General features: G+C 42.7%; 1 protein-coding gene across 3 annotated transcripts in view; it reads left to right on the top strand.

The window, feature by feature from the left end:
* Positions 1-829: 829 nt before the first annotated feature.
* The window catches only part of NSMCE1 (NSE1 homolog, SMC5-SMC6 complex component), a 36,486-nt gene continuing 24,672 nt past the window's right edge, over positions 830-12,643 (top strand). For all 3 annotated transcript variants that reach the window (XM_037132049.2, XM_037132048.2, XM_037132050.2), the window contains exons 1-2: positions 830-899; positions 11,131-11,276. In XM_037132049.2, coding sequence (XP_036987944.1) covers positions 11,141-11,276 — 136 coding nt within the window. In that variant the 5' untranslated portion in view covers positions 830-899; positions 11,131-11,140. The remainder of the gene's footprint in view (positions 900-11,130; positions 11,277-12,643) is intronic.

Raw genomic sequence — 12,643 nt, 5'->3', positions numbered from 1 at the left:
ATTCAGCAGATCAGGAAACTAGGTCCTAGGAAGTTCTGAGGCTGTACAAGGTCACAGGACAGAAGTGGTAATTCGTGAAGTAGGGGTTTGAAGCCATCGCTACAGAGATAGGTACTTGCACTTTTGGCTGTTCCATATTAGCTACCCGTTTCCCCTGCTGAACTGCGACCAGTCTTCGGGTCTCAGACCAGGGACTGGAGTACAAATCTTTGTAGCCTGGGGACTCAAAATAGTCCATCCACTGAATTCTGTTAATAACTGCATTTACTTCTCACAACAATCCCTAGGCAGGACAGCAGCTACCATTCAATTAGCATTTCCTCATAAACACATTATTCACCTCATTTTACAGAAGAAACTGAGGCTCAGCGCCGCTCAGTGACTTGCTCAAGATCCGGCTACTAGTAAAGAACAGAGCCACGATTCTATTTGGGACATACACAACAGAGTCCTCATTCTTGGCCACGAGCTCACACTACCGTTTCTACAGATGGGGAAACTGAGGCCCGGGACAGGACAAGAGCTTGTGCCCACCGAATCGCGGCCACGGGGCTGGGGCACGGTGCATTCCTGCTTTTCCTCTTTTTGAATCGCGGGCTGTCACTTCTAGGCGGGACGCGGAGGGCGAGTTGCGCGGGGCGACGCGAGGCTGTCTTTTCCGCCTGGTGTGCGGAAGGAGGTGAGGGAAACGCCGAAGTCCGGACCCAATGGACGCGTCCTGTGGCACCATGACAACGGGGTGGGCGGGAGAACAGGAAGTACGTTTCCCAAAAGGCGGGACGAATTCTTCCACCCACCAATGGAAGCGCTGTGCCTACGTTCGCTCCGCCCGGAAGGAGGAGTTGATGCCGCTTTTCTGCGGACTCCACGGGCTGTGTAGCCTGCGCTTGGGCGTCGCGGTGGGTAATTCGGTCGCGCGCTGGCGAGGCTGATGGGGAAGGGCGAGGGTCGGTCCGAGAGGCGAGGGTTGACCGGAGGCTGGGTGGGGCCTGAGGTCGGCCCGCGCGCTGTGCCGGGTGTGGCGCTGGGGGTTCGGGGCCCCGGGGGTTTCTCATTTCCTGAAGGGGGAACTGAGGCCTAGAGAGGGACAGTAGAGGCAGATAGACCAGAACCTCGTCCCTCTCAACGAGACGTTTTAAAATCGTAATATTAGGTGAAAAAAAAAATACTTGTAATCACATTAGGTGAAAAAGCAAAACACAAAATATATCTGAACTGAATACGTAAAATCGGCTTTCGCCGAGCACCCCTCAGTTACTCTCGCTGTACTTTGTGCTCCTCTCCATTCTGTGTACCGAACTTCCTTGTACAAGTGTTCAGCTCCTTATTTTAAAGCCCCGAGGCAACTTGTGTTAAGAATCCCGAATTTCTCCGGTTATCGACAGGTGTTGTAGTACATATATTCTATGTCCTGTCATAAATTCAGCGCGGCTTGGGGCAGCGTCTGTCATCAAATACACTGATATTTTCTTAGCTAAATATGTTGTTTATTTACACCAAAGGGGATGAAGAAAACCTTAAATAGCCTGACCTTAGATCAGATCGAGTTTAAAAACATAAAAATTTGGTTTTCAGAAAAAAGTCTTGAGAAGTGCAGATAAGGGACCGGGATCATAATTTCGTTCACTCACATTTCTCACTGGAGGTTCCAGAGTTCCTGAACCGTGCTTTTGTATTGTAGTCTCCGGTTTCCATCACTAACTGGGCGGGTCACCTTGTGTCCTCTCAGCCTCAGTTTTCTCATCCCTAAAATGGAGTCAGTAATGCCTTCCTAGTAAGGGTCTGGTGAGGAGTAAATGAGACCCTGCACCCAAAGCACTGACACTATGTGGAGCACATGGTGCAGATGGTTATGATTGAGATTTACTTATTCCACAAACATTTCTTATTTTGAAATTATTTGGATAGGCAGTAGATGTCCATCGTTAACCTCCTCTACCCAAACCATCTTCACAGAGATCACTGATTTCTGTACAAAAACGAGCCTGTCTGTATCTCTTTCACCTGCACTTTCCTCCGTCTTTCCCCAAATTATAGCATTCTGTGCCATTCTATACTTCATTCTTTTTTTTTTTTTAAAGATTTTATTTATTTTCACAGAGAGGGGAAGGGAAGGAAAAAGAGAGGGAGAGAAACATCACTGTGTGGTTGGCCCCCCCCCCAGGCCCCTCACCTGGACCTGGCACACAACCCAGGCATGTGCCCCCTTTGGGAATTGAACCCATGACCCCTCAGCTCACAGGTGTGCGCTCAATTCATTGAGCCACACCAGCCGGGGTTATACTTCATTCTTATTAGCACTTATTTTGAATGTCACTTAACACATTTACATATTTTTCTTATCTATTAAGGTATGTAACATACCTATAAAATGTGTAAAATGTTAAGTTTGAAGAATGAAAATTAAATGAACATCTCCAACTTAAGAAATAGACTTTCATATCCTCAAAGTCCCCATTAAATCTTATTCTCCCTTCACCAAATATAACCACTGTCCTGAATATTGTTACTTCTCTCTTGTTTTTCTTTGTTTTTCCTGTTGAGGTATCTCTAATGAGTGCAATGCACAGTTTTGCTAGCTTTTGAATTTTATATAAGTGGGAACCTAATATACATTTTGTAGGAATTAACTTTTGTATATGACATGTATATTAGATGCCTCCATGTTGATGTGAGTAGCTCTGAATTTTGTGGTATGATTGATTATACATGCTTTAGGTATACACACATCCATCTTGTTTGGGACTCTCTGTGCTTCCCGAATTTGTATGTCTATTTCCTTCCCCAAGTTAGGGAAGTTTTCGTTCATTACTTTTTCAAATAGGTTTCCAATTGTTGCTCTTTCTCTTCTCCTTCTGGCACACCTATGATGTGAATGTTGGAATGCTTGAAGTTGTCCCAGAGGCTGCTTACATTATCCTTGATATTTTTCCATTCTTTTTCTTCTTGTTCTGACTGGTGATTTTGCTTCCTTATGTTCTAAATCATTGGTTTGATTCTCGGCCTCCTCCACTCTACCATTGTTTCTCTGGAAATTGTTCTTTATTTCAACTAGTGTATCTTTTGTTTCTGACCGGATCTTTTTTATGCTGTTGAGGTCCTCATTAAGTTCCTTGAGCATCCTTATAACCAGTGCTTTGAACTCTACCTCTGATACATTGCTTATCTCCATTTGTTTAGTTCTTTCTCTGGAGTTTTGATCTGTTCTTTCATTTGGGCCAGTTTCTTTGTCTCCCCATATCAGCAGCCTTGTGTTTGTTTCTACGTATTAGGTAGAGCTGCTTTGACTCCCTGTCTCGGTAGTATGGTCTCATGTAGTGGGTGTCCTGTAGGATCCAGTGGCACAGCCTCCCCTATAACCCAAGCTGGGTACTCAAGGTACACCTTTCATGTGGGCTGAGTATACCCTCCTTTTATAGTTGAGCCTTGGTTGCTGTTCGCAGGTCAGTGGGAGGGACTTACCCAGACCAGTCAGCTGCAAGGATTGGCTGTGACCACTGACCATGAAACTCCACCCTCTGTGAAGGAATAGCTGTGCAGGGGCAGGCTGGTGGTGCTCCAACATGGTCTGTAGCTGTCCACTGGGTGTGCTGGCCCTTGGGTTTCCCAGGTGGTGCAGGCCAAGATCAGCCCCCACCTGTGTCTTGCCCGTAGCCATCCTGCCTGAGTTATAAAGCAATCTGAGATGGCTGCTCCTTGTGCTGGGCTTGGAGATTTCCAGGTGAAGCTAAGCTGTGAATCCAGGCTGCTAGTTCTGGGCCTGGGGCTCACTGAGGCCAGCTGTTGCTTGTTTGAGAGGATGTAGGAAGTGGTCAAGCCTGGGCTAAGACCAGCCATTCATAAGGAAAAGCCACTGTTAACAGCTTGGGTGGATTGGTAAGTTGGGTGGGGCAGAGCCTCAGGGGATCTCCAGGGTGGGGCAAACAGTGTTAGGCTAATGAGTCTCAGATAAGGCACCTGCCTGCTGGTTCTTTGGCTCTGCAGGAAGTGGGGGAGGAGGGTTCAGAAAAGGAACAATGGCCTCTGCCCACCTTTCTGTCTGAGAGAAAGCTGTCCCCCAGTTCTTGCCTTGATGCCAGACCCTTCAGTTCCTCCCTGTCTGCCACTGGATTTAGGAAGTTGTGAAGCCTGGGCCAAGACCATCCATTCATATGGAAAAGCAGCTTGGGTGGGCCAGTAAGTTGGGTGGGGTGGGGTCTCTGGGCATCGCCAAGGCAGGTCAAACAGTGTTAGCCAGGTTGATGGATATTTAGATAAGGCACCAGTCTGCCAGATCTGTAGGGGGAGGGCACAGAAGAGGGACAATAGCTTCAGCTCTTTTTGATGCCAGATACCTCAGCCTCCTCTTACATTCCACTGGTGGCCCTCAAGCCTTCACCCTGGTGCCAGAATGCAGAGGGAGTGAGTATGAGTAGGTGAGTCCATGTGTGGGGTCTTCAAGAGGAACTGCTTGGCATTCTAGCAGTTCCTTCCACTGACTCAATCCCTGCTGATTTTTGTAGCCGGAAGTTGTGGGGACTTATCTTCCTGGCACTGGAACCCTGGGCTGGGGTCCTTGCTCCTGAGATATCCCTTCTGAGTTTTTATCCACATGGGTGTGGGACCAGCCTGTTTCACACCTGCACCCCTTCTAACAGTCTGGATGGATGTGGTTTATTTAATTCTGTAGTTGTCAGACTTCTATTCAACTCGATTTCTGTCAGTTCTGAGCAATAGTTATTTTATATTTTAGTTGTAATTTCTTTTTTTCAATATGTTTTATTGATTATGCCATTACAGTTGTCCTATTCCCCCCCTTCATTCCCCCTCCACCCTGCACACCCCTCCCCCACCATTTTCCCCCTTTCATTTATGTCCATGTATCACAGTTCTTTAGATTCTATATTTTCCATACTATTTTTGCCCTCCCCCCATCTGTTTTCTACCTACCATCTATGCTACTTATTCTCTGTACCTTCTCTCCCCTTCTCCTCTTCCCACTCCCCTGTTGCTAACCCTCCATGTGATCTCCTTTTCTATGGTTCTGCTCCTGATCTAGCTGTCCTCTTAGTTTGCTTTTGTTTTAGGTGTGGTTGTTAATAACTGTGAGTTTGCTGTCCTTTCACTGTTCATATTTTTATCTTCTTTTTCTTAGATAAGTCCCTTTAATATTTCATATAATAAGGGCTTGGTGATGATGAACTCCTTGAACTTGACCTTATCTGAGAAGCACTTTATCTGCCCTTCCATTCTAAATGAAAGCTTTGCTGGATAAATCAATCTTGGATGTAGGTCTTTGGATTTCATAACTTGGAATACCTCTTTCCAGCCCCTTCTTGCCTGAAAGGTCTCTTTTGAGAAATCAGCTGACAGTCTGATGGGAAGTCCTTTGTAGGTGACTTATCTCTTGCTTATCCCTTATCTCTTGCTGCTTTTAGGATTCTCTCCTTCATTTGAATCTTGGCTAATGTAATTATGATGTGCCTTGGTGTGTTCCTTCTTGGGTCCACCTTCTTTGGGACTCTCTGAGCTTCCTGGACTTCCTGGAAGTCTATTCCTTTGCCAGATTGGGGAAGTTCTCCTTTATTATTTGTTCAAATAAGTTTTCCACTGGTGGCTGTTCCTCTTACCCTTCTGGTACCCCTATAATTTGGATGTTGGAACGTTTAAAGATGTCTTGGAGGTTCCTAAGCTTCTCCTCATTTTTTTGAATTCTTGTTTCTTCCTTCTTTTCTGTTTGGTCATTTTTTTCTTCCTTCTGGTCCACCCACTTGATTTGAGCCCCAGTTTCCTTTCCATCACTATTGGTTTCCTGTGCATTTTTCTTCATTTCACTTACTGTAGCCTTCATTTTTTCATCTAATTTGCTACCAAAATCAGCCAGTTCTGTGAGGATCCTGATGACCAGTGTTTTGAACTGTGCATCTGAAAGTTTGGCTATCTCTTGGTCACTTAGAATTATTTGCTCTGGGGCTTTGAGCTGTTCTTCTTCTTGAGCCATAATGTTTTGGTCTGTTTGCACCTGTTACATATGAGGGCAGAGCCTTAGGTGTTCACCAGTGCGGGGCCACCCAAGTGGTTGGGTTGTCACGCTGTATGTGGGGACGGGGTCAGAGAGGGACAATGGTGTTTGTTCCACGATCGATCTCTCAGATTTCTGTCCCCTCTGCCGCTTCCCACAAGCAAATTGGGCCCTTGTGGTGTTGGTTCCTGGGTGTGTTGGCTTGTGTACCTTCCAGGACCCTGTAGGTCTCTCCAGCGAACTCTCCAGGCACCTGGATGCCAAAAGTCTTTCCAATTGGTGCTTTCAGGGTCTAATTCTTGTCGCTGGGGCCCTAGCCTGAGTGGTCTGTCTCACTCTTCGCTCCTTTGACTGGTTTATCTGAGTGTGAATGTGTGACTGTGGTCAGCCAGCTGCCTTGCACCCTCACTGGGTTTGCCCGTTGTGATCTCGTGCCTGATATCTGCCAACTGCCGCTTCATGGGTCGGTCTGGCCGATCTTTCCTGCCCGACCTGCTCTGCTGCTGACCCTGCCCCTCTTACCGGTCTGGCTGAATGGTTCGTTGTTGTCGGACTTCCGTACTGCTCAATTTTCTGTGTTTTGGCTGCGTTTTTGTTACTAAAACTTTGTTGTCTTTAAACTTGGTTGTGCAAGGAGGCATAGTGTTTCCACCTATGCCTCCATCTTGGCTGGAAGTCTTCATATTTTAGTTGTAATTTCATTGTGGTTTTGTGAAGAGGTGAACCATGTCTTCCTATGCCTACATCTTTATTAGAAGTCTGTTTTGGCACCTTATAAAAGTTTGCTTTGATCTGGCATTCCATTTCTTCAACATGCCAATTATGTATACATGTATAGACTTCAGCTTCTGAGTCCTCTATTCTGTTACATTGTTCTTACTTATCTACTTCTATACCAATATCATATTTTATTCATTACTCTAGCTTTGTAATAAGTTGGTATCTGGTTGGACAAGTCCTTCTGCCTTTATCTTTTCCAAAAATGTCTTTGCTGATTTGCTCTTTTGTTTTCTGTGTAAATTTTAGAATTATCTTTTCAGATCACACACAAGCACATGAAACCTGTTGGGAATTTGACTGGGACTGCATGGATTTAGTAGCACTGGATTAATTTGGATTTTTAAGTGGTTGTTTTCAACATTTTGTTCTTAAGTATTGTCTTTGCCATAAGTGTTTGTAGATCTCATTTAGTAGATAAAGGAATTTTCTTGTATTCCAAATTTAAGAGTTTTTAGTATGAATAACTTTGAACTTTTATCAACTGGGAGATGATCATATATATGCCTTTTCTTCTTTATTCTGTGAATATGGTGACTCACAATAATTAATTTTTCCCCCAGCTTGCTTGAGATATTGATGTGTAACATTATATTGATTTTCAAATGTTAATCATTGCTGGGGTAAACTCATGTTGGTCATTATGCCTCACTGTTTTTACACGGCCAGGTGTTGTTTAACATTTTGCTTATGGAGGACGATAGCAACTGTGTTCCTGGAAGATGCCAGCCTTTCGTTTTGCTTTCTTTTGAAGACTTTGTCAGGGTTTAGTGCCCAACTTATGTCAGTCTTATCAGATGAATTGGGTAGGGTTATTCTTTTCCCGTCTATGGGATATTTTGTATAACATTTGATATTATCTGTTCTTAGAATGTTTGGTAGGACTTCTTGATAAATCTATTGGGACCTGAAGTTTTCTTTGTGGGAAGATGGATTTCCCATAAAATGTCTTCAATAGTTGTATAACTTTTTAGATTTTCAAATAATTCTTTAGTCAATTTGAATGAATTTTTAATGACTTAACATATTTTTAAAACTTCAGACTGCTGTAAGTTGTTTATAATATCTTGTAAAAATGTTGTATCTGCAGTTAGTTTCCTTTTTTTATTCCAAGTTTTTATTTGTAAGTCCTTTCTCAGAAAATCTTGTCAGAGGTTTGTCACTTTAATTATGTTTTTTCAAGGAATAATTTTGGTTTTGTTGATCTCCTCAGGTATTCATTTCTTCCCATTAATTTCTGTTGTTTATCATTTACTTTCTTTGGATTTCATTTGCTGTTCTTTTAATAGCTTCTTTAGATGGCTGCCTTTCACGCCTCCCGCTTTTTCAAAAATACAAGCTAGTTGGAAAAAGACAAAACACCATATGATCTTACCTATAAGAGGACTCTAATGAACAGAATAAACTAACAAGCAAAAACAATTAGAGACATGGAAACAGGGACAGATGGACAGCCGCTGGGGTTAGGGGGGTGGTGGGGAGAAGGGGAAGGGACTAGTCAAAGACCATGGGTAACAAAGACCATGTATGAGGGATCCACGGACATGGACAGCAGTCAAAGACCATGTATGAGGGACCCACGGACATGGGTAACAAAGACCATGTATGAGTGACCCACAGACATGGACAGCAGTCAAAGACCATGTAGGAGGGACCCACGGACATGGACAGTGGTGTGGGGATGGCCCAGGGGAGTGGGGCAGTGGGGTGATGGGTGGGCTGGGTGGAGGAGGACAAAGGGGCAAACAATGGGCCGACTGTAACAGAACAAACAAGCATAAAAAGATCAATGAGGAAAATATGAAAAAAGATAAAAAATGGAAACATTTAATACTTTCAATATCCCTCTACTGTTTTAATTGCCTCATGCCAGTTTTTATGTATAATACTTTATTATTTTCTAATTTTCATTAATACTTCTTTAATAATAGATTAAAAATATGTTTCTTAAATTCTGAGCAGAGTTTTTCCTGTTATCTTTTTGTTTCTGGTGCCCAACTTTATTGCATTGTCGTCAGAGAACATGTTCTCTGTGAGAGCACTCCTTTGTTTTTCTGAGACTTGTTTCCTAGCCTAGTATGTGGCAATTTGCATAGTTGTTCTGGGTATATTTGAAGATTTTGTATTCTGTAGCAGTGCAGTGTTTTATGCATGTCCATGAGATTAAACTTTTTGCCATGTTGTACAAATCTTTTCTAATCTTACTGATTTTTAGTTCATTTTATTAACTATTGATAGAGATATGTTATAATCTCCCACTATGGTTCTGGATTTGTGTAAACATACAAAGACTACATAAACATCCTTGTAGTCTTGATCATTTTTGCCTTAACTGTTTTGAGTCTCTGTTATTAAGGTGCCTAAACATTTAAAATAGTTATATCTTATTGGATTTGAACCTTTCTTTTTCATTTTGTGGTGACCTTCTTAATCTCTAAGTAATGCTTTCTGCCATAGAGTCTACGAGTATTTTGTGTCATAGCCAGGCCAGCTCTCTTTTAGTTAGTTCACAGAGCATATATTTTTGTCTCCTTTTAATTTTTTTGTGTTCTTATATTTTAGAAGCAGCTCTTATATAGCTAGATTCTATTCATTATTCAATTTCACATTTTTTCATTATCGTTCAAACACAGTTGTCTCCATTTTCCTGCCACCACATTTTCTTGACCTACCCACTCCCACTACTTTCACATTTAAAAAATAATCTAGTCTTATAACCTAGCTATCTCCATAAAGATACTTTGTTTGGAGGGCCCAAGTCTCAAAAGTTTCTAGGATGAAAGTCCAAATTCTTTAGCCCCACATAGTCTGTCCTTGTGCCCAGAACAGTCACTGGACAGTAGTGAGTATTCAGTACATAAAAATGGAGTGGATAGAAGATACTCATCCTAGTGATAGGAAGTAAACTTGGCAGGACTTGACGCCTGGCCAGATCTGAGGGTGAGGGAGAGGACGGTCAGGTCTGTGGTGTCTGTATAACTGCTTGGACTGTGCCACCTAAACCAGAAGGTCTGCAAAGATGACCTGGGAGGAACAGGGTGGAGGATCCTGGAAGGAGAAGGAGACCAGTTTAGAATTTGTTGAGGTTGGGTTGCTGGCGAGATATTCTCAAGCAAATCTAGTACACAGAGAAACTGATCCTGAGACACCCCATCTTCCCATCTCTCAGGTCCAGCTGGTGACACTGTTGAAAAGAACAGAAACTAGCCTTTTTGTGCATCTCCTATGTGTCAGGTCCTTGGCAAACTTTTAGTAGTCATATCTTGTTTAAATTTACCTTATGCCTTAAATATAGTTATTATTATCCCCATGTTACACAACAGATGAAAAGACAGGTTTAGGAAGATTTAATATGTTAGCTAAAAATGTTTCTGTGCTGTATTTGTCTAGGTAACAGCCAATTTCTTGTCATATCATGGTATAACCTGAAGCGAATGTTAAAACCTCAGAATTCCAAGCCCCTCTGTCTTCACCTCCAGGAAAGAGGCCAGGGATGTGTATTTTTAATACACAGTTTAGGTGATTCTTACGATCAGGCAGGCTTAGCAAGAACTGGTTTCAAAGCCACCTGTCTACTTCTAAACCCATGTTCTTAGCTCCCTCACAGCCACTGGACCTCTGTGGCAGGAGCAGGTTTTTGATCAGGACCTATCTAATAGTTTTATCAGCTCTGATCTTCGTGCTCTGTGGGAAGATAGTGTTTAAGTAGAGAGCAGGAGATTTTAAATAACCCTGCAGTCCTACGATGTCAGTTTTATTAGTGGTTTGGGAGAAGAAAAGGAAACTAACATTTATTAAGTGTTTACTAGCAGTTCTGGAAGCAGTGAACGTTATTCTAATTTTTTAGTGAGAAAATGAGCCTCAGCTAAATTTATCCAAGACCACAGATCTAGTAAGTGGCTGAGCCAACTTTCAGACCCAGAACCATCTAATAGTGAAAGAAGCTAACACTTACTTGGTACTTAGTCTGTTACCAGGCTTTTATGTGTAATATCTCATTAAATCCTCATGGTAACTGTGTGGAGGATATCTCTGTTAGTATTCTGATACTACAGATCAGAAATTAAAATACACGGAGGTGGTGTTTCCCACTTTCATGCCCTAAGTGGGGGAGCAGGCTGTGAAAGCAGGTGTTCTGGCTGGCTCCAGAACCCACACTTCTCACCACTGCCCAGTGTGCTTTGACCAGCCCCTGACTTGTGTCCTTTTCAGTTATGTAGTATTCTGCATGATGACCTTGATTTTTAAAAACCATAACAGATTTACATTTGTTAATGCAAATGCACACAAAATCTAGAACATTGCTTTTGGTGTGCTCAGAGGTAACTTGATTTCATTTATTTGTTTTTTAGTTCCTTCACCATGCAGGGTAGCACAAGAAGAGTGGGCATCATGACTGACGTCCACCGGCGGTTCCTCCAGTTGCTGATGACTCATGGAGTGCTGGAGGAATGGGACATTAAGCGCTTGCAGAAGCATTGCTATAAGGTCCATGACTGTAAGTATCATTTCCCTGTCCCAGAATGCTCTGGTATTGTGTGATCAGGGACTAGTGACATTGGTATAATGTCATGTATCCAGTCAACCTGTACTCCTGACTTGGGCATTCAGGTCTCTCAAAACTCCTATCACCCCATCTTTATTATCTCATCTTTGACTTTTTTTTTTTGTTAAAGTAAATCTGACATTTAGTACAGTATTAGGTAAGCCTTGGCCTCTGAAGCAGTAGAGTCATGGTTCACACCAGGCCTCCAGCACCTTCTCCAGCCTGAGTTTTATCACCACTAAAATGAAGGTAATTAATTGTACTTGACACATACTGTGGTTCAGAGGGTTGAGAGACATGATATGTACAAAACACCTGACATAGAGAAGGTGCTTACTTGGCTATTGGTAGTCAGGGCAGCTTAGCATAGTGGATAAGGGCACAGCCTGGGAGTTGGCCATACCTGGAGGAAGTACCTTTCCTGCCCTGTACCGGCTGTAGGCATTTGGGACATCTTCTCAGTGGGTTGTTCAAAGGGGTTAAAAAGATAATACACATGGAGCACTTAGAGACAAGACTTGGTGCAATACTAAGTTTTTAGCAATTGGAGGTAGCAGTAAAGCAATGGGATCAATGTTGATAGACTGGTAAGATCAATATTGGTAGGGTCTTGTTGAGTTGAGTGTCAGTATGGGTAGATTTTGTTGAGTGAAAAAGTTTATAAATTGTACTTGTTGTATGGTGTCATCATGTTAAGTTTTTTGTAAAACTTAGTGGCTTTTATTGTTAGTGGATACGTACATCTGCATGTAAAAATATAAAGGTGGACTAGAAGGATATGCAACCCACTCATGAAGTGCTTTCCTTTGGGGAGAGGAGGAGAGAAGTAGGTCTGTCACCAGAAATCGACACTTTATTCTTCTTTGTTCTTTTATTGACAAAAAAGACTTGAGTCATTATTAGTTTAGTCTTATGGTTGTAACTTTTGATGAATGGGAATATAGTTTTTTTTATTCTGTGTTTTGTCTTCTTTGTCTATATTTTTAATTTTCAAAAGGAGAGTGGAAAAAACAGGTGAGCCAAGCTGAGAGGGTAAGGAAAGGTTTGGGAGTAGCCGGGTGAAGGGACGTGAGAAATGGTGCCAGGTCTGGAGAACTGCCATCCGTGGCATGAGGGATGTGTGCATCAGGTAGGAGAGAGTGAGTACAGAAACAAGTCTTGGTTTTCATGATATGCAGAAGGAGTGTGGGGAGGTGGTATGTTAGAGAAGAGAAAAGGAATGAGCCGCTGGTCCATTGAGGTGTTCTGTAGAGAATTCTGGAAGCTTTGGTGCACATCCACAAATAAAAGCTTGACAGGTTCTACAGTAAGGAAACCTG

The sequence above is a fragment of the Artibeus jamaicensis genome, unplaced genomic scaffold (genome assembly GCF_021234435.1).
Source record: "Artibeus jamaicensis isolate MK-2021 breed Jamaican fruit bat unplaced genomic scaffold, CSHL_Jam_final contig_700, whole genome shotgun sequence".
Taxonomy (NCBI): domain Eukaryota; kingdom Metazoa; phylum Chordata; class Mammalia; order Chiroptera; family Phyllostomidae; genus Artibeus; species Artibeus jamaicensis.
This window is presented reverse-complemented; position numbering and strand designations above follow the sequence as displayed.